Source organism: Hyperolius riggenbachi, chromosome 8 (genome assembly GCF_040937935.1).
Source record: "Hyperolius riggenbachi isolate aHypRig1 chromosome 8, aHypRig1.pri, whole genome shotgun sequence".
Classification (NCBI taxonomy): Eukaryota; Metazoa; Chordata; class Amphibia; order Anura; family Hyperoliidae; genus Hyperolius; species Hyperolius riggenbachi.
The window spans coordinates 287,871,444-287,894,008 of record NC_090653.1 but is presented as its reverse complement, the minus strand read 5'-3'; the positions used below and the strand labels follow the sequence as shown (position 1 = coordinate 287,894,008).

General features: G+C 45.5%; 1 protein-coding gene across 1 annotated transcript in view; it reads left to right on the top strand.

Moving 5' to 3' along the window:
* NOTCH1 (notch receptor 1) overlaps window positions 1–21,425 on the top strand; it is a 119,385-nt gene extending 97,960 nt beyond the window's left edge. The window contains 17 exon segments of the mRNA XM_068249128.1: window positions 1,778–2,006; window positions 2,599–2,800; window positions 2,893–3,046; window positions 5,165–5,349; window positions 6,876–7,008; window positions 7,120–7,377; window positions 7,464–7,576; window positions 8,678–9,246; window positions 10,017–10,436; window positions 11,347–11,495; window positions 12,097–12,316; window positions 13,294–13,384; window positions 15,158–15,323; window positions 16,002–16,300; window positions 17,135–17,282; window positions 17,414–17,511; window positions 19,184–21,425. Of these exon segments, the coding sequence (XP_068105229.1) occupies window positions 1,778–2,006; window positions 2,599–2,800; window positions 2,893–3,046; window positions 5,165–5,349; window positions 6,876–7,008; window positions 7,120–7,377; window positions 7,464–7,576; window positions 8,678–9,246; window positions 10,017–10,436; window positions 11,347–11,495; window positions 12,097–12,316; window positions 13,294–13,384; window positions 15,158–15,323; window positions 16,002–16,300; window positions 17,135–17,282; window positions 17,414–17,511; window positions 19,184–20,605 (4,856 nt within the window). The 3' untranslated portion in view covers window positions 20,606–21,425.
* Window positions 21,426–22,565: the final 1,140 nt, after the last annotated feature.

Genomic DNA, 22,565 nt, shown 5'->3' with positions numbered 1-22,565 from the left:
GTGGGAACCAGGTCTTTTGCCCACAGTTTGAGGCTAAATCCTGATGTCATTTCTGCCCTTAACTTTTTTTTTTTTTTTTCTTTTCTACTCCAATCACTGAGTCACCTCAGCCTTGCTTGTAAACACAAGTGAGCAGGGGATCATGTTTCAGATAGGCAGGGAAATGGAAGAGGTGGAATATATTATAGATAAAAAGAACCCCCAGCATGCAACTATTTGGCACTGACTACTAAAGGGCCAGTGCTCCTAAAGTATGTAATAACTCCAAATCATACCAGCAGAAAAAGTTTTGAATGCAGGATTAGCACCTTTATCACTTAATACACTCAAACCAGTTGCTGTTGAAATTTGATTTTTATGGTGACAATCCCGCTTTAAAGTGAACCTGAGATGACATAAAAGCAAGAATTAATTCATACCTGGGGCTTCCTCCAACCCCCTTCAGCCTGATCCGTCCCTCACCGCCGCCCTCTGTCTTCTCGATCATCCATTATAGCTTCCGGTAACTTTGGGATTTGGGGCATACTGGGCATGCGCGGCCCGGCTGAGCGGGAGTGCGGGTGCGCTCCCATCGCACTTCTGCGGCTAGGAGCGTTCTGCATTTGTGCAGGCGCAGAACGCTCCCAGCCATGGGAGCGAGCCGGGAGGAGCGCGCACAACTGGGCCGTGCATGCGATGACTGGCCGAAGTTATTGGGAGGCAGAGGACCCAGAAGGCTGATGGATGGATCAGGCTGAAGGAGGCTGGAGGAAGCCCCAGGTATGTAGGAATTCTTGCTTTTATGTCCTCTCAGGTTCACTTTCAGGTGGTCACACACAATGTGTGTTTTTTTTTTTTTTTTTTTTTTTTAATTCAAGGTTTACAACCAATTTTTCTGATTGATTTTAACATTTAAAAAAATCTGACCAATGTACCACACACGTGCACACACTGTACACGCACACACTGTACACGCACACACTGTACACGCACACACTGTACACGCACGCACACACTGTACACGCACGCACACACTGTGCACACACGCACACACTGTGCACACACGCACACACTGTGCACACACGCACACACTGTGCACACACGCACACACTGTACACGCACGCACACACGCACACACACGCACACACTGTACACACACGCACACACTGTACACACACGCACACACTGTACACACACGCACACACTGTACACACACGCACACACTGTACACACACGCACACACACGCACACACTGTACACACACGCACACACACGCACACACTGCACACACACGCACACACTGTACACACACGCACACTCTCTCACACACACACACACACACACACACACACACACACACACACACACACACACACACACACACACACACACACACACACACACACGTGTTCAATTTTTCCCCAATTATGAAAAAAAATGATTGATCACTGAGAAAATGGCTGTGGGATCTATACAAGGAAATTGACAATCTACACTACACCATTCAATTTTTTATAAAATTTGTTCAGAAAAATCCATGACTCCCGATCGATATATATGAAATAAAAATGGGAAATCCGATTGGATTTCTTCCTCCGAATAAAAAAAATGTATTTTTTCGGGACAACGATGGTCTTTGCCGAATTGCCATAAAATTGGATCATTTTGTTGTGTGTGGCCACTTTTAGATGGAGAAGAAAGTTGGTGATATTTTGTGATTATGCGCCCTCGCTGGCACAGGAAGTGAGTAGAGTTCTATCCTTGTTAATTCATTGTCTGTTTTTCTCCCCCCTTGCAGATCGCTGCCGTAATGGAGGCACCTGCACCGACGGCGTCAACGCCTTCTTTTGCAGCTGTCTGCCTGGATTCCGCGGCCTGGAGTGCGAGGAGGACATTAACGAGTGCGCCAGCAACCCCTGCAAGAACGGCGCCAACTGCACCGATTGCGTCAATAGCTACACCTGCACCTGCACATCCGGGTTCAGTGGCATCCACTGCGAGATTAACACCCCCGACTGCACAGAAAGGTACGCCCCATTCTGTCCCCGTCCGCCCTCCCGTGCTGGATGCGGGTGTCACATTTGATTGGCCTCATTCCAAACTGCATACAATTTGCATTATATTTTCATGCAAGCCAGAATTATTAGTGTCTTGTGGACTACCTCGATTCACTGAGTACATTTTAAAAAGGGCTTCACCAGTATTTGGCCGCCAGAGAACGTCAGTAGTGGAATATCGGTAAAATTACAGATATTACACTTTTAATTCAAATAGTAAAATATCGGTCACTTTTACCAATGTTTTATGAAGGCTGTGTTCACACGTACAAGTTGTACAGTTCCCTTCCAGTCCGGTCAGTTTTTGGCAGTTTGCATCAGTTTTGTATGAGTTTTCTATGCGTGTTCACAGGAAGAAATAATCCTATATTGTTGAAGCTGTTTGCAGCTAGATTGGCTGTGTAAACTATCTAAACTTTAGGTAAGATATATAGACAAGTTACTTTTTATAGTTTTTCATTTTTGATCCGCTTTAAGCCCACGGTAGCGTTAGATATATTTTTTGTCAGGTACACACGACCCTCCATCCATGTAACCTAAGCTGTTGTATTTCCTTACCCAGCTCCTGCTTCAATGGCGGCACTTGCATCGATGGCATCAACACCTTCACCTGCCTCTGCCCGGCGGGCTTTACCGGAAGTTACTGCCAACACGACATAAACGAGTGCGACTCCAAGCCTTGCATGCACGGCGGGACCTGCCAAGACAGCTACGGCACCTACAAGTGTACCTGTCCCCAGGGGTACACGGGAATAAACTGCCAGGTAGGTACCGGCTCACCATCCACCACCGCCGTATCTGCTCTGGCGAGGTATCCTGGATCAGAAGAATAATCGTTTTCTTGTTTCTTGGGCAGGATTTGGTTAATTGGTGTGAATCTTCACCCTGCAAAAACGGTGGAAAGTGCTGGCAAACCAACAACCTTTACCGGTGCGAATGCAACAGCGGCTGGACGGGCCTGTACTGCGACGTGCCCAACGTTTCCTGCGAGGTGGCGGCCCTGCACCAAGGTGAGTTGTGACATAAGAGCGGTAACTGCTCCTAAAAGCCAACGGAATAATGGTTAGGGCCCAGTCACACTGGGGCGATTAGTAGCCATTTACCGCTAATCGGTGGCCATCTTTAGCATTAATGCCATACCTAAAACGTCGCATCCCGCGGCTGAACTCTCGAAACCCCCGGGGGGAAGATTTGGGGATCGCTTCCAGGTAGAGGCAGAGCTTTGTGCTGTAGGTCTGCCTCTACTCGCGTCAATCTGCGCTGATCTCCGCCTCTCCCCGCCCCTCTGTCTTCTTTCACTGAGAGGGGCGGGGAGAGGCGGTGATCCGCGCAGATTGATTGGACTGGAGGCAGAGCTACAGCACAAAGCTCTGCCTCCCCCAGGCAGCAAAATCCAAGTTGTGGATTTTTGCCCTGGAATTTCAGGGGTTTTAATTGAGGGTTCAGCCGCGGAATGCAGCGTTTCAGGTATGACATTCATGCTAAAAAAGACTGTTAAGTAAAAACAGGTTTTTTTTTTTGAGGCATTATACTCTCTTTAATGCGCAAGTGTAATTATAAGTATATGACATGATCTCGCTGCCGTGATCTTTGGAGTATGCAGTGTTTTTTTGGGGGGGGGGGGGTTGAGTGATAGTGATTGCAGTGTTAAAAAAAAAAAAAAGCTAATCGTGATCACTCAAAAATGACAAAAAGTACAGTGAAAGACACACAAGTAATGCGAAAAAATCGATGCTTCAAAACTCTAGCACTAATCGCTTGTGTTTTGCGATTCCTAGTGTGAATGGGCCCTTAAAGTGAAATTAAAGTCTGGCATAACCTATGTGGAGTTCGGTAGCCACAAAGGCAAGATAACTGAATCTAGCACAGCACACTGACTTGTATCAAGTCAGACATTCTCGTTAGCAGCAAATACGTAATTCGCAAACATCCGGATCCAAGCAGTGAATTGCTTTGCAGGCTCTCCCGAGTGTGGAAGAAAAGGCGCAGGGTGCTGTAATGCCAAAGCCATCCTCGTCGCCAAGTTGTGTTCAGTAGTCACAGAGGCAGGATAACTGAAAATAGATTTATTTACAGGGTTCACCAACACTCTACATAAGCAGTGTCTACTCTCCATGTTCTTAGCCAGGGCAGAGCAGGAACCGACAACCCACGACAGTTCAGATAATCTTATGTAGTACTAAAGTAGAGCAGTGACATCTACAGGCCAGATGCACGAACACTACAACCTAGAGTTAAAGGACAACAGAAGTGACATGTGACATGATGATAGACATGTGTATGCATAGTGCCAAGCACACTAATAACTAGGCTGTGTTCCTTTTTTGCCTGAAAGAGTTAAAAATCAGGTATGCAAGTGACAGTTTCTGTCCGGGTCAGGACTGGGTTAGAGCATAACCCTCGCTGATTAATAATTACAGCCATAAAACTCTTTCCTGTCAGTAAATGGCTTCTGAGAGCAGGATAGAGATAAAAAGGGTCAATAATTCATAGATTTGAGCTCTAGCATATGAAGTCAAGTCTCCTGCGCTGGATTGGAAGTGTTCGGAAATGAAGGTGTCATTGAGCAGAGACAATGAAACAGTAAAAACTTAAAAACTACATTTAAATATAAAATAAAACTGTGGGATATTTAAAAAAAAGGTATTTTTAGGAGGAGGAGGATAGATACAATTATTTTACTCGTCAGTTTTTCACCTCAGATGTCCTTTAAAAATCTCCCAACATTTTACCACCCCATATAGTCGTCCTACTTGCCTTTTATCCAAAAGTAACGTCATCTGCAAAAAGACTATTCCTCCAGGTCATAGTGCATCTTGGACTGGAAGTGGCCACTTTGAATTATCATATTTAGTTCATTTGGAGATGTGCAGTGGGAAAAATAGCTCTCTGCTATGTACAATCAGTGTAGTTGTCAGTCACCCAGTAACTCCCTGGTGGGATTTTTTTTTTTTTTTTAACCAGATAGGGGATACAGATAGCAATAAGAAACAGATGTTCTAAGCCCATTCCACACTATCTATCTTGCAATCGGGGGGCTTTAAACTGGACTGTATGTGTAATTTTTTTCTGTCTTCTCTTGGGATGCCGCTGATCGGTGTATTTATTTATTTATTTATTTATTTTAGGTGTGGATGTCAACAATCTGTGCCGTAACTCGGGGTCATGCAGGGACACTGGAAACACCCACTATTGTTCATGCCTGCCTGGATACACCGGCAGCTACTGCGAGGAGCAGGTGGATGAATGCTCGCCTAACCCCTGCCAGAACGGTGCTACCTGTAGGGACTACCTCGGAGGCTACTCCTGCACGGTACGACAGCACATTGGTTTTTACAGTAAACAGATTGAATTATAAAGCAGACAGAGTGGATCTAAAACTGACGTAGAATCAATCCGTTATGAGCAGAGGCAAACCGAATACAGTTATAGACAGGAGAGGGAGACAGAAAGACAGGGTAGACCTAGAGAAGTGTGGATTGGATATACTTCGAGCAGGGGTAAAAAGGAAAGACCTAGAGAAATCCTAGACAGAGGTCCAGCAGACTTAGAGTAGAAAGGACAGTACAGCCCAAGAGCAGGCATAAACATAGGCGAGGGGGGGGGGGGGGGGGGCAGGCGTAGATGGGTCAGATCTAGAGTGGGCTTAGATTGGTCTGGCTTAGAGTGGGCTTAGTTGGGTCTGGCTTAGTTGGGTCTGGCTTAGTTGGGTCTGGCTTAGTTGGGTCTGGCTTAGTTGGGTCTGGCTTAGATGGGTCTGGCTTAGTTGGGTCTGGCTTAGATTGGGCTTAGTTGGGTCTGGCTTAGTGGGCTTAGTTGGGTCTGGCTTAGAGTGAGCTTAGATTGGTCTGGCTTAGAGTGGGCTTAGTTGGGTCTGGCTTAGTGGGTTTAGTTGGGTCTGGCTTAGAGTGAGCTTAGATTGGTCTGGCTTAGAGTGGGCTTAGTTGGGTCTGGCTTAAAGTGGGCTCAGTTGGGTCTGGCTTAAAGTGGGCTTAGTTGGGTCTTGCTTAGTTGGGTCTTGCTTAGTTGGGTCTGGCTTAGTTGGGTCTGGCTTAAAGTGGGCTTAGTTGGGTCTGGCTTAGATTGGGCTTAGTTGGGTCTGGCTTAGATTGGGCTTAGTTGGGTCTGGCTTAGATTGGGCTTAGTTGGGTCTGGCTTAGATTGGGCTTAGTTGGGTCTGGCTTAGATTGGGCTTAGTTGGGTCTGGCTTAAAGTGGGCTTAGTTGGGTCTGGCTTAGATGGGTCTGGCTTAGTTGGGTCTGGCTTAGAGTGGGCTTAGTTGGGTCTGGCTTAGAGTGGGCTTAGTTGGGTCTGGCTTAGAGTGGGCTTAGTTGGGTCTGGCTTAGATGGGTCTGGCTTAGTTGGGTCTGGCTTAGATTGGGCTTAGTTGGGTCTGGCTTAGAGTGGGCTTAGTTGGGTCTGGCTTAGTGGGCTTAGTTGGGTCTGGCTTAGATTGGGCTTAGTTGGGTCTGGCTTAGTGGGCTTAGTTGGGTCTGGCTTAGAGTGGGCTTAGTTGGGTCTGGCTCAGAGTGGGCTTAGTTGGGTCTGGCTTAGTGGGCTTAGTTGGGTCTGGCTTAGAGTGGGCTTAATTGGGTCAGGTCTAGAGTGGGCTTATACGGGTCTGGACTAGAGCAGGTTTAGATGGGTCAGGCCTAGCGTATGGGCTTAGTTGGGCCTGGCTTAGAGTAGGCTTAGATGTGCCAGGCTTAGAGTGGGCTTAGATGGGTCAGGCTCAGAGCATGTGTAGACGGACAGGATGGGTCAGGCTCAGAGCATGTGTACACGTTTAGGCATTGGCAGAAACAGGCTTACTTACACACTTGTTTTGGCTTTTTTCAGTGTGTTGCCGGCTATCACGGTGAAAACTGCTCAGAGGAAATCAACGAATGCCACTCTCACCCCTGCCAGAATGGAGGAACCTGTATCGACCTCATCAACACCTACAAGTGCTCCTGTCCAAGGGGAACGCAGGGTGAGCCGGCTGAGATTTCGCACTTAGCGTTTTATATTGCTTCTCCCATTTTCTGCCCGTTGAATACGGTTCACGCCGCTAATGTAAACCTCAACTTTTTTGTTTTTGCAGGCGTTCATTGCGAAATTAACATAGATGACTGCAACCCTTTCCTCGAAAGAACCAACCAGGAGCCTAAATGTTTCAACGGTGGGAAGTGCGTAGACCGGGTGGGAGGCTACCACTGCAACTGCCTGCCGGGCTTCGTCGGAGAGCGCTGCGAGGGCGACGTCAACGAGTGTCTGTCCCACCCCTGTGATGCCCGTGGGACCCAGAACTGTATACAGCTTAACAATAACTACCGCTGCGAGTGCAGGCAGGGCTTCACAGGTGAGGCGGGTCTCCCGTGTGGCTGGTGATTGGCTGGTGCTACCGTGCTCTGGGCGGGGCTTGACTGTCTTATCTCCTCCTTCCAGGGAGACGATGCGAGACGCTGCTCGATGGCTGCATAGGAAATCCGTGCAGGAACGGCGGGACGTGCGCAGTGGCCAGCAACACAGACCGCGGCTTCATCTGCACCTGTCCACCGGTAAGCATGGCGGATCTTTCACGGGCGCTCGCCACATCATGTGACTCAACGTGTGGCAAGTTAAAAGACCACTATCGCTAAGAAATGTTAAAATTTAAAATGCATGTCATACAAATAAGTATGTTTCTTCCAGAGTAAAATGAGGTATAAATTACTTTTCTCCTATGTTGCTGTTACTTACAGTAGGTAGTGGAAATCTGACAGAACTGACAGGTTTTTTTGACTAGTCCATGTCCTCATGGAGGATTCTCAGTATTTTATTTATTCTTTACAAAAGCCTTCACTGGAAAGGATCTATACAAAGATGCAGGCCGACCCCTACCTGTTTGCACACTATTCTGGCAGTTAGACTGAGCAACTGCCGTAGGCCCCGTTCACACTTATTAATCAGTTGCTCTCAGTTAAAACGGAAAGAAAACTGATTTTCAAAGTGATGCCCATGTTTCCCTATGGCACCTTTCACATTTAACGCGTTTTAACTGAAATCTTCTTCCTAATGCACTGCTATGGAAAAAAATGCGTACTAACGCACACTAACACATACCAACTGATTAAGTGTAAACGAGGCCGTACAGTAAGTGCTTTTGAAAATAAAGAAAACCATGAGAATCCCCCATGAGGAGATGGGCTAGTCCAAAACCCGTCAGATTTCTACTACCTACTGTAAGTGACAGCAACATGGGAGAAAAGTAATTTATGGCTCATTTTACAGAAATGTACTTCTTATTTATGTGTTTTCGTGCATTTCAAATTTAAAATTTTTGACACGAAGGGAAAAGAATGCCATCCCGTGCTGGGATCCGTCACCTCCCCCAGTCAACAAAGGCTTGCCGATGAAGCCAAACGGGTGCGTTTCTTGTTGTTTTTTTTTTTAACGCCAAGCCCTCCTTGCTACTACGTAAGCACAAGGCATCCTGTGCAGTGTGGCAATGCTTGTTCACTCACGGGAGTGTAGCCTCTGAGGGTCCCAGCACTGGGTCGGTGGGAGGACGTGGGAGGGGCTTACCTCTACCCAGGTAAGTATATAACTTCTTCCCTTGGGGGTTGCACAGGTTTGCTTTAAACCTGATTTGAGTAATAAAATATTTTCCATCCTTGCAGGGAATTGACGGAGTGACTTGTGAATATGACACTCGTATTTGTGGAAACTCTCAGTGCCTGAACGGCGGGACCTGTATCTCCACACTGAAGACCCCCAAGTGCGTGTGCGCAGAAGGCTTCACCGGCTTAGAGTGCCAACACCCCGTCAGCAGCTCCTGCAAGTCCAACCCGTGCTACAACGGCGGGACCTGCAAGTCCGTCCCCCACGAGCCCTTCTTCCAGTGCCTCTGTCCCAGGAAGTTCAACGGCCTCTACTGCCACTTCCTGGACTTCAAATTCGAGGGCGGCCTGGGACGTGACATCACACCACCCATCATCGAGGAGAAGTGTGAGATCAAGGAGTGCGCTGATCAGGCCGGGAACAAGGTGTGCAACGCCCAGTGCAACACCAACGCCTGCGGCTGGGACGGGGGAGACTGCTCGCTTAACTTCAACGATCCCTGGAGGAATTGTACCCAATCCCTGCAGTGCTGGAAATACTTCAATGATGGCAACTGCGACTCACAGTGCAACAACTCCGGCTGTTTCTACGATGGCTTCGACTGCCAGAAAATTGAAGGCCAGTGCAAGTAAGTGGACGCTATGTTATGATTGGCTAAGCTAGAACATAAAATATCTATAGTGTATGAAGGCAACCTATTATGGGCATTGTAAGAGGCTATAGTCATTGAGAGAGACCTTTTTTTGATGTGTGCAAATTTGGGGCAAATTGTACAGAGTTTAGAATTGTTCAAATGGGCAATGGAATTTGTTTTTTGTTTTTTTTATTGGAAAAATTGGCGTTTTATTTTATTACGTAGATCCATGCCCCTTGTTTAAATACTTTTTCTGTATTTTTATCTGTCTATTCATTCTGTCCATTCAGAGGCGACTAAAATTCACAGGGCCTCTATTAAAAATGGCATAGGGGCCCCTCCCTAATACCATCTGAACTACTCTGCAGAAGAGGTGGAGGAGTGAGTTCCTATTGTCCCTTCCCACCATCACCCAATAGTTTTGCCTGTATGTCCATTTGGGTTTCCTACATGTAATACTCCTTTTATAATAATCAGTTAAAACACCAATAAACCATAGGTAGGAACCACAGTATTGAATAGGTCCAGAAATATCGAGATAAGAATAGTTGAGCCAACAGCTGTTCTTCCTGCACAAAAACTGAAGGTATCAAAGCCTCTGGAAAACCCACAGTCAACGTGAGGAACGGCTGTCAGTTCAACTGTTGTTAACTAAACTTTGGGGTGTTGATGATTCGTCATTAGAATTGATATAGAGAGCACAATGGTGTATTTGTTAGTACTACGCAGATTTCCTAAAGATTCTCTTTTCTCAATTTCCCCAGTCCCGTTTACGACCAGTACTGCAAAGACCACTTCCGGGATGGCCACTGTGACCAAGGCTGTAACACCCCAGAGTGTGAGTGGGATGGTCTGGACTGCGCCAACAACCTACCAGAGAAGTTGGCAGAGGGCACCCTGGTCGTGGTCGTTCTGTTGCCTCCAGAGCGACTCCGGAACAATTCCATTAACTTCCTCCGTGAACTGAGTCGGGTCCTTCACACCAATGTCGTGTTAAAGAAAGACGAGAAGGGCGATTATATGATCTTCCCGTATTACGGCAACAAAGAGGAACTGAAAAAACATCACGTTAAACGCTCGGTTCCTGAGTGGTCTGACGCCCCTGCCGCCGTATTCAGCAGTCTAAAGAACACCGTCATCCCGGGCCGGTATCGGAGGGAGCTGGATCAGCTGGAGGTCGTTGGGTAAGTCCGTTATCTCGAAATGTTCTCCCAAGTATTGTACAAAATGTATCAACTACGGTAAATACTACACAAACAAGCATATATTCTGACACTCAATTATGACGTTACTACTCAAGCCGGGTACATCTGCTCAGATGCATAGGTGCTCAAGGCAACCCAAAGGTACCAATAAAAAATGGATACTTACCTAAAAAGGTACTTGGTAGGTAAGAAGATACTTATCTCTTAGGTAAGAAGATACTTGCCTCTGGAATCCTGCAGAGGCTTCTCATGTCCTCCTGGCCTCCACTGTTGTCAATAGTGGACACCCCCAAAAATCCAACTAGAGCTGTACAGATTTCTGTTCATGAAAACGCACCTTTTCATGTACAAACATGACAGTATGCACCAGTGTGCTTAGCTGCCGGTCATACACGAGCAGCTCTGTGCTTCTCTGCAGGAACAAGAGCGTGGATGCGATCTTACGGAGGGTAAAATGCGGGGTAGGGGTGAGGAGGACCACGGGTCTGGTCTAGAGCAGGCCTAGAATGGGCTTAGATGGGTCAGGCCTAGAGTTGGGTTACATGAGTCTGGCTTCAAGTGGGTTTATATGGGTCTGGACTAGAGCAGGTTTAGATGGGTCAGGCCTAGAATCGGCTAATATGGGTCTGGCCTAGCGTGAGCTTAGATGGTTCAGACGTAGAATGGGCTTATATAGCTCTACCTAGATACGTATCTGTTTTTTGTTTTATTTTTTTACACTCTGGTCTCCTCAGGTTCACTTGAAGAATCCACATGCTGTGGATTTTTGCCCTCAGTCATCTGTGTTTCTATGAGAACATAGCAATTGAAGTTCTGATGAAATTATACAAGCTACCGTTAATGTGAAAAAGTGATTACGCACGACTTATCTCGCTATTCTCCCACACAGGTCCATCGTATACTTAGAAATAGACAATCGCCAGTGTTTCCAGGCCTCTTCGCAATGCTTCAACAGTGCGACAGACGCAGCGGCCTTCCTGGGCGCCCTGGCCTCTCTCGATAACCTCAAGATCCCCTACAAGATTGAAGCCGTGAAAAGTAAGTCATCCTCCAGACTTTGAAGGTCCATTTCCAAACTTCGTGGCCTTCAAACATTCAAACTTTCACTCCCCCCTCCCCCCCCCCCCCCCCTCTTGCCTTGGTAAATAGCTTTCCTTTTCATGTCTCCTTCTTTTTCCATCATCCCTGGGTTTATATCAGGATCATTAATCCTTTTAGAAAAGGATGGGGGCGGGTGGAAGAAAAAGGAAATTGATCAATCGCATACAGGAGGTGTTGGGGAGACGCTATCTCTCAAATCCCACTTAAGTCCTCGGTCTTAACAGCTCAATGAGAGCGCACTGATATGAAGTTGATTAATCCGTTTTCTTAAAGGCGTAAAGCAGACCTGTCTCTTGATACCGCCGGCTGGGGCAAAAAGAGAATTTTAAGGGTAATTTGCAATTCTGATGAGCAACAGAAAATAACATTATTGTTGGATTTCTGTTTTTCTTTTTTTTTTCGTATTCAGACGAGTATGCAGCCCATTTTTTCCCTCTCATTTCTTTGATTAGCAAGTTAGCCTTCATTTTCGTTGTGTCCGCGGTCTGCAGTGCAGCGTTGATGTCGGTCTTACTGAGCTTCTCCTGTTTCCCGTCAGGTGAAACGGCCCCGACGCAGTCGCCCTCCCCGCTCCTGCCCAGCCTGGGCGTAGGCGTGGTTGTCCTCATCCTGATCTTCGTGGTGGCCGGGGTCATCGTCAATAAGAAACGCCGGAGGGAGCACGGCCACCTCTGGTTCCCAGAGGGCTACGCCATAAAGGAGTCCAACAAGACAAAGAAACGGCGGGAACCCCTGGGGGAGGACTCTGTTGGATTGAAGTAAGTATAGCTGCTTTTTCTACTTTTTTTTTTTTTATTTTATTTAAAGTGGACCTGAACTCTTGCAAAGAACAGAAGGAAAACCGAGAGGAATCCACTCTGTGTGTATTTAGAGAGTTTAGGCCATCTAATTCCCATCATCTGTGACTAATCACCAGTGTAATTTAATCTCTCACCTGTGTCAGCTGACTGCCATGGCAGAGCAGCTAATTGGTAAACACAGGATGTTAACAATGTCTTCTTCCGTGAAAGCAGGAAGTAGACAAACTGCAGATTTATTGCAGGATTTGTATCAGCTGTAACAAAAATGTATTTTTCTGTAAAGGTTATTATGCTGTTGCTTATCTTTTAGAGCGGAGAGGAAGTTCTGAGTTCAGGTCCGCTTTAACAGAACATAAGAGAATGTGTGATTTTTATTTATTTTTTATCTGTGCTTGCAACTTATGTTAAATATTTTATTGCTTGTTTAAAGAGGCCCTGTAGTGACCCATAATAGAACGCAGTGAATTATTCAGGGTGCCCATTCTTACGTTAGTTTTCCTAGTTTCTGCCTCAGACACACTGCCTATATTTAATTGCTGTATATTGAAAGTAGCCCTGCCCCTCCCAGTGATGTCACAGCCTAGGCTGTTTAGCTATGAAGATTTTTTTTCCCCCAGAGCTTTCTGGGAGACCAGGTATATTTTTTACTGGCTTTGAAGCTCTCAGTTAACAAACATTCCGCAGTGATGCACCTGCCAGCAGTAAAGATGTCGCCACCTGTGGTAAATGTCAGAATGTAAATCAGGGAGAGGAAAGTTTTTACTACGGGCGAACACTGACTAATTAATCTATTAATAAATATTGTAGTAAAAAAAAAAATCAATTTTATTCTTTGTTAGTTTCACTTCAGTTGCTCTTTAACTTGTCATTATTTTTGAAAAATATGGCAGCTGCCACCGGATGTCATGTAATTCATTGTTTTTTTTAATTTTAAGACCACTAAAGAACGCTGCAGACGGATCGTTGATGGATGATAACCAGAACGAGTGGGGGGACGAGGAAATGCTGGATAACAAGAGATTCAGGGTAAGCAATCGCTTCGTCGCCTGCAAAAACAGAAAACCGATTTTACGTCTTCAGATGTTGACGTGTCGTTATAGATATAATAATGATTTCAGTATTTGTATAGCGGTTTTCTCCCGTCCGGCTCAAAGCGAGGCAGCTACTAGAGCGCACACAGTAGGCAGTAGCAGCATTAGGGAATACTCTTGCCCAAGTTCTCCTTACTGAACAGGAAGAGCCTGAATCGGTATTGGATTGTATTTCCGGTCACAGAAATGGGACAGTATGGACCTCCTTGTGACTGGGCTGGAATCCATACGCCTATTTTATTCGAAATTGTTTTCATTAAATCCTGAAATCTGGATGCACAAATAGCTGCATGAGTGGCCTCTTTCCTTCTGCTCGACCCAGATTGTTGTTTAAAAAAGTAATTTTTTTATTATTTAAAGCAAGAGTAACAGAAAGGCATCTCCAGAGTCGCCTCTGAGTTCTCTCTCGCTTGCTTCTCATCACCCACGTCTGATAAATGCTTAGCGTAATTGTGTTGTGGAGAGTGCCAACAACTAGCAGCATGGTGGTTACCACTCTCGCCCTGCAGCGCCAAATCTCTGGTTTGGATCCAGGCAGGGCACTATCTGCATAGAGTTTGTATGTTCTCCCCGGATCTGCGTGGGTTTTCTCTGGACACTCCGGTGTCCTCCCACATCCCAAAAACATACATAAGTTAACTCACTTCCCCCTAAAATTGACTATGATAGACAAATGACTATGGTGGGATTAGATTGTGAGCTCCTCTCAGGACAGTCAGTGACATGACTATGTGCTCTGTAAAGTGCTGCAGAATATGTCACTACTATATAAATGCATAATAATAATATGGTAGGACATTATACTGATTATGTGTAGGATTAGATTGTGAGCTCCTCTGGGGATGGTCAGTGACATGTCTATGTACTCTGTAATGTGCTGCAGAAGATGTCAGTGCTATATAAATACATAATAATAATATGGTAGGACATTAGACTATGACTATGGTAGGATTAGAGTGTGAGCTCCTCTGAGGACAGTCAGTGACATGACTATGTGCTCTGTAATGTGCTGCAGAAGATGTCAGTGTCCTGCTGATCTCTTTGGATGCAGTAGTGTCTGAAGCGCACCTCTGAAACAAGCATGCAGCTAATCCAGTCACACTTTAGTCAGAAACACCTGATCTGCTGCATGATTGTTCAGGGTCTGTGGCTTAAAGTATTAGAGACAGAGAATCAGCAGGACAGCCAGGTAACTGGCATTGTTTAAAAGGAAATAAATATTGCAGCCTCCATATCCTTCAGTCTTCAGGTGTGCTTTAATGAAATCCTCTGAAATTGCCAAGTTTTAATTATTAAGGTTTCGGGGGGGGGGGGGGGTCATAATTTGGACTTTTCAGAGGGATGGAGACATAAACTGCTGACAGTTGCCCCTCCCCCGAGGAACAGGTCAGATATAAACAGGCAGTGGCTGGTTAGGGATAATCAATAGGATGCAAATATTTCCGAGTTCATGCAGAGTTATGTAACATTTTATGCAAATATGTGCAGCTTGAAAATGGACCAATCAATTTAAAGCTGGGTGGGACTTGATTGGTCCATTTCGAAGCTGCATATATTTACATAAAAATGTACATAATCCTGCATAAACTGAGAAATATTTGCATCCCATTGATCATCCCTGGGCTGGTTACTCCTTCCTGTGCGCGATTGACAATGATGTCTGAGTATCGGGGGATATGTAGCTAACTGTTACCTCTGTCTCTCCTAGTATGAGGATCAGGCGGTACTCCCAGCCCTGGGCGACCAAACCGACCCCAGGCGATGGACGCAACAACATCTGGATGCGGCCGACCTTCGCGCTCCATCTATGGCCCCCACACCACCGCAGGGAGAGATTGACGCTGATTGCATGGACGTCAACGTGCGTGGCCCAGGTACGTCTGGAGGATTTTTCCATTTATCTCTAGAGTAGAAATAAAACTGACCAGAATAAGCTGCCAGTTACCAGATGCCAAATAAGGGGATAATGGGGGTGGGGAGGAGCTGTGTGTCTACAAGATACAATAGGAGAGAGAGATCTGCCCATACCAGATTACAGTGTAAGGGGATAATGGGAGGCACAAGAGGTAAGGGGAGTCAGTAAGCTGTATATAAGGTGGATCTGTGTGTCTACCAAGATACAATAGGATGGAGAGCTCTGCCCATACCAGATTACAGTGTAAGGGGGTAATGGGGGGGGAGACGCAAGAGGTAAGGGGAGTGGGTAAGCTGTATACAAGATGGAGCCCTGTGTCTACCAAGATACAATAGGAGAGAGAGCTCTGCCCATACCAAATTACAGTGTAAGGGGATAATGGGGGGACACAAGAGGTAAGGGGAGGGTAAGCTACATATTAGGTTAGGTTTTAAGTTGCATCCCAAAAACATTTAAAGGTTGGTAAGTGACACGCAGATTTAGGAAGGGAGTTCCAGAAGAGGGGAGAGGTGTGTGAGAAATAGTGGAAAGAGGTAACTAGGATGGATGTAGCAGAATATTATTAGCAGGACGCAGGTTGAATGTAGGTTGGTACCCGACTCGATCTATAAGTAACTCTGTGTTTGTCCCTTTTCAGATGGCTACACGCCACTTATGATCGCGGCGTGCAGCGGCGGAGGGCTGGAGACCGGTAACAGCGAGGAAGACGAGGATGCCTCCGGTCAGATGATCTCTGACTTCATCGGTCAGGGCGCCAGCCTGCTCAGCCAGACTGATCGGACCGGGGAGACGGCTCTGCATCTGGCTGCCCGATACGCCCGTGCAGATGCTGCCAAACGCTTGTTAGAATCCAGCGCTGATGCCAACGTCGCCGATAACATGGGCCGGACTCCCCTACACGCGGCCGTCGCAGCCGATGCCCAAGGAGTGTTCCAGGTACGATGATTACATTCCCAACCATGTCGCCAGAATTTAGGTTATCATTGAAGTCTTATGCTGTTTGTGATATACTCGAATACTCCTTCTAGTGGAAGGAATTCTGGGAGTCAAGGAGAAGATTTAAAAAATGTCCAAGATGATTATGAATGGTCATGTAGATTGCTGGACCTCAAAGAAATATGGCTCACTGGGTCAGAGTGTGTCCTCCTGAGACTTTCATTCAATCATTGACCCTGATGGCATAAAGCAAGATGTCTGGGAATAAGATTGCACCTTGCTGTCACCAAAAATGATTGAATAAAGGCCTCTAGAAGATGATCAATGCAGAATGGTTTTCATTTTTGAGGGCACATCCTCAGCATGGCCGGGGGGGGGGGGGGGGGGGAGGGGGTTCGGGGTGTTCTCTATTGTTCTGGTAGATTGGCAACCCAGCCCACCGACTTGTGAGAGCCTTATTGGTTTAAAGGGCATTGTGGGTAGATAGATCAGAGAGTTTTATGGGTAGTTGAGTTTTGATGTTTTTTTTTTTTTTTGCTGATTGTTGATTCAGAGAACTTTGTGGGAAGTTGGGTCACAGAGCATTGTGGGAAGTTGGTTCAAGAAGCTTTGTGGGTAGTTGGGTCACAGAGCAATGAGGGCGGTTGGGTGAGTCAAGACACCATAGTGGCCACTGGCCAGTTAGGTCGGAGCATTGTGGGTGGTTGGTGAAGTGAAGACACCATGGTGGCCAGTTAGGACAGAGAGCATTGTGGGTGGTTTAGAGTCTAGACTACCGGTATTTGTCTTGTTTGGAGGTCAACCTATTTATCTGTTGATCTTTGTCTGGAACAGATTCTTATCCGGAACAGAGCGACGGACCTGGATGCCCGTATGTGTGATGGGACGACGCCACTCATCCTGGCAGCACGTCTGGCAGTGGAGGGCATGGTTGAAGAACTTATCAATTCTCATGCAGATGTCAACGCAGTGGATGAACTAGGTGAGATTTACCTTGTCCACCAGACACCTCCGTGTTCTCTGGTCCTGGGCTGGCTTCTGGGACAGATTTAGAATTGGGCCCCAATCTACAGTAAAAACAACATAATCTAATTTTTATTTTTTATCTTTTAGGAAAATCTGCCTTGCACTGGGCAGCAGCTGTAAATAACATAGATGCCGCCACCGTCCTGCTTAAAAATGGCGCCAACAAGGACATGCAAAACAATAAGGTGAGAGCTTTTTTTTTTTAAAAAAAAGGCTTTAGCAGTATTTGGGAGACAGGCCTGTTTACATATTTTCAGAGGCGTATCTAGAGGGGTGCAGACATGGCTTGTGCCATGGGCGCCACAGCACCATGGGCACCCATGGCTGCCCCTTCCTCCCACATGCTTCACCACCATACTGATAAATGCAGCTCATAACTTATACTTGGGGGGCTAACACTAGCAGCCTATACTGAAGGGGCTACCTACAGGGGGGAAGCACTCGTCTAATTACTTATGCTGGGAGGACAATCTAAACTGGTTGACTACCTATACAAGAAGGGCTACATCTGGCTATCTATCCTAGGGGGCGACATCTGGCTATCTGGCTACTTATACTGTGTGGCTAACTCTGGTGACCTACACGGGGGGCTACCTCTGATTAACAATACTGGGGGGTTAATTCTCACTACATATACTGGGAAGCACCTCTGGCTTTCAATACTGGGGTGGACACCTCTGGATATCAATACTGGAGGGACACCTTCAGTATGCATATGAGGGCACAATTGGATATGGGGCGCAAGTTAAGTTTTTGCCATAGGCGCTATATTACCCAGATACCCCCCTGCATATTTTGATTTTGCTCCTCTAAGACCTCCAAACTCAATTGATGACCTGAAGGGAGAACACAGATCTTATTTGTACTCATATTTTATCCCCTGCACCTCAGCGGCCTATACGGAGTTCCTAGAGTTCAGACAAGATTTGGAAGCAGCAGCAAAGCTTGAGAACTTTGTTTGATCAGTGCGGATGTCAGTGACATGCTAATATTTGTGGTTTGCACGCAGATCTAATGCAAATTGTTTACAACCAGGTTGATGCAATGCCCTTCCTGCCCATCTGAATAGGCTCAATGACAAGCAGCATACATTTGCATGCAAGCTGAAAAATTTGTATCTCATTGGCTCTCTCTACTTATCCAGTAAAAAACTGATATTTGTGTTGTTAGTAGGTCAAATCGTTGGGCATGTAGGCATTGAAGACAAGGTTTTGTCCTGCTTTTTGACAGTAGAGATCTGACGTGTCTGCCTATTTTTCGGTTTTATCTTTGAAGTATTTGAAGGCAAACTTTATAAACTTTTGTGAAGAAAATACTAAAACCACAGTTATCCTTTCAAAGTTCTGAAGGAGAATATTATAGTAAACCCAAGGCAAATATCGAGTAAAAAACAACAACAGATACTTACCTAAGAAGGAGGCCTCTGCATCTCCTGTCCTCCTCGCCCCTAACGTCACTGCCCGGGACCGCGATCCTCTTCATGTACGAGCACAGCTGTGCTGCACCTGGGCGAATACAGCTGCACCTGCACAGTTGCCGTACCTACTGCGCAGGTAGCCGTACTCGCACAGTTGCAGTACCGCCACAGTCCTGTGTGAAGAGGAGCACAGTCGTGAGCAGCAATCTGACAAGCTCTTGACAGATTTATTTTGGCGATCCCCGAGCAGCAACGGTGGTAGCCAGGAGGACGTGAGAGGGGGTGGAGCTTCCCTCTTCTTAGATAAGTATCTTTTTTTTTTTACCTGATCTTTGGCTCAGGTTCACTTTAAAATTTGAACACTAATCTCTGTACTTGTTCTAAAGGAATTAAGGGGCCGGTATTGGCAATTTAAATAATTTCGCTTTGCCTATTTGCAGGAGGAGACACCTCTGTTTCTCGCCGCAAGGGAAGGAAGTTACGAAACTGCCAAAATACTCTTGGATCACTTGGCGAACAAAGACATCACGGACCACATGGACCGGCTGCCTCGTGACATTGCGCAGGAGCGCATGCACCATGACATTGTAAGGTTATTGGATGAATATCTGGTCAGAAGTCCACAGATGCACAATGGTCCGTTGGGCGCTCCCACCTTATCTCCTCCCATGTGCTCACCTAATGGTTATATCGGGCACGTCAAAGCTCCTGGGCAAGGGAAGAAGGCGAGAAAGCCTGGTTCCAAGGCTTCTGGGTGCAAAGATGCAAAAGATCTGAAAGCCCGCAGAAAAAAGTCCCAGGATGGCAAAAATGGGCTCCTGGATTCCAGCAGCTCTGGTGTATTGTCTCCGGTTGACTCCTTGGAGTCACCTCATGGGTATTTGTCAGATGTTTCTTCCCCTCCCTTGATGAATTCTCCATTTCAAACATCTCCGTCAATGCCTCTCAACCCTCTAACTGCCATGCCCGAGTCTCACATTAGCATGAACCATCTGAATATGGCTACCAAGCAAGAAATCGTTGGAGGATCCAACCGTATGGCTTTCGAGACCATGACCCCCCGTCTGACGCATCTCTCAGTGTCCAGCCCCAGTGGGATTTTGAACGGTGGCTCCATGCAGTTTGCGGTGAGCGGCGCGCCGCTCATGAATGGCCAGTGCGATTGGTTAAGGTTAACAAATGCGATGGTTGCAAACCAGTACAACCCGATGAGAAACAACCTCCAACAGAGCGGTCATCAGCAGACATCGGCTCTTCAGCATGGCTTGATGGCGTCTCTTCACAGCGGTTCACAAGCTACATCGCTGGCACAGATGATGCCCTACCAGGCGGTGCCAAATACCCGCATGTCAAACCAGTCTCACCTTCTCCAAAATCAACAAATCCACCAAATGCAGCACCAGAATCTGCAGCTGCAACAACAAGCTCTGCAACAGCAACAACAGCAGCAGCAACACAACCCGAACCCTGTCTCGGCCAACCATCTGAGTGCAGCTTTCTGTGCAAGTGATATGGCCCAATCTGAATTGCAGCAGTTGGCAAACAATGGCTTGCATGCCATTATGCCGCAGGACACCCAAATACTGACCGGCACTCTGCCAGCTACTCTTTCACAGCCCATGACGACCACGCAATTTTTAACGCCACCATCCCAACACAGCTACTCTTCCCCAGTGGACAACACTCCAAACCATCAGTTACAGGTCCCCGATCACCCATTCCTCACGCCCTCTCCAGAGTCACCTGATCACTGGTCAAGCTCCTCCCCACACTCCAACATATCTGACTGGTCAGAGGGCATCTCAAGTCCGCCAACAAACATTCAGCCCCAGCATAGTCACATTCCAGAAGCTTTTAAATAAGCTGCCCCATTGTACGGTCCTTTTTGTTTTTGTTTTTAAACTTGGGCAAATTTCAAACACTGGGATAGACTGAAAGACATTTTCATGCAGCTATGACATGCTTGGACTAAACAGCTGTAATTTTTTTTATTTATTTATGTTATTTTTACCCGTGACACTGCCCTTTTTTATTTATATTTTTTTTTTTCTTTTTAATACTACTTTTTTGTAGAATTTTATGACATTTTTGCCTTAAACTATGACAAAAAAAAGAAATTTTAGAATTTTTTTATAGTGCAAAATTTTTTTAACAGAGTTCTGATATAAAAAAAATGATTATTTATTCTGTTTGTTTTCCCTGTGAGTCGAAAACAATAAGACAAAGCAATATCCTTAATAACATATATATGTATGTAGAAAAGAAAGAAACAAATTTTCTAAAGTTCGGAGAAAGGTGTAACCATGATTTCTTGGCCCAACATGTTACTTTTGAAAGTTTGTCAACCTTTCCAGTATTATGACAGGTTGTTATTTAAGCAAGAATTTTGTTTTGTTTTCTGCTCCAGTCAAAGAGCAAATTTTTTGTTTTTTAGAAAATTAAAAAAAAAAATAAGCCCTACTAAAAATTGAGGACATTCTGCCAAGTAAAATGTAAAGTTCCGTGCTCAAAAGACATTTCATTTTCCATGATTTTTTATTTTTTTTGTAAAATAAAATTGTATAAATATCACAACTGGAAAAAAGACAGGACTTCAATAGGTTGTGTTTGTCCCCTTTCTTTAATGTGTATCTTCAAACTGTTTTTTTTTTCTGATGGGTGTCCAAACATTTGGCATCCTTCCTCGAAGCTCTTGTCCCCTTGGTTGGGATTGGTGCCTCGGCCAGACAAACACAAGACAAGTGGTCTTTGGTACAAGCCTGTGGCATGACAAATTCTGTACATATATGTAACGTGGATTTTGTTTAAAAAATCTATGTGAATGCCCTGATTATATATCGCGTATCAGGTTGGATGTGCCCAACACTTTATTCTGGAGACATGAGAGGACACCTTAAGACACTTTCCCTCCAACTCGAGAGACTGCACCGTCAGACTTTCATATCAACAGATACTTAATTCTAACTTTACTGCGAAGTCTTCAGCCGTCTCCCTCCCAGCTGAACGGTTCAAGATGAAATAAGCAGGCGCATTTTAACATAGTTATCGAGGGTTGAACTTTCCTTTTGGTCTCTTCGGCACCTCTGACGTGATGCGTTGATTGTATCAGGAAGACCAGACTTTATGTTGTAAAAAGGAGAAAAAAAAGAAAGATAAAACTCTAGATTGTAGTGGAAAAAAAATGTTGTATCTACCTGCTGCAAAGTTGTAGTTTGCAAATATGATGTATTTTTTTTTTTATATGCTTTGTAAACAAATGTTTTTGTTATAATAAAAACAATTTAAAATAAAAAAAAGTTTCATTTACAAGGATGTTGCTAAGTCCCTAGTAATGGAAGCAGCTAAAGCTTATAGTAAATCAGTAGTAGCAGCGAAGGATAAACCAAAAATAATTTAGGAGCCGGCTGGATTTTTTTTTTGTAGGAGGCGCCTCCAGTTTTACAGGTAATTTAAGTAAATAACCCAAAGTAAGAAGTATTATTTTTATTTTTTATTTTTTTTGTAAGGAGCCTCAGCTGCCTGATTCCTGGCAAATGCTCACCTAAGATCCCCATTTTTCTTATCTTCACCCTTATTCAATTTACTTTTTGTACTGGGTTTTCTCCTCTGAGATAATTTTTCATTTTTCACTTCCTCAGCACTTTGCTTTTGAAAAAGTACTAAAAAGTATTGGGGCCGTATGCAATTAACTTTTACTCCTAAGTTTTTCCTAGGTGGTATTTTTACACTTTATCATTAAAATCAGGGATGGTCTTAGTTAGAGATGTCGCGAACCTCCGATTTTCGGTTCGCGAACCTCCGCGAAAGGTTCGGTTCGCGAAA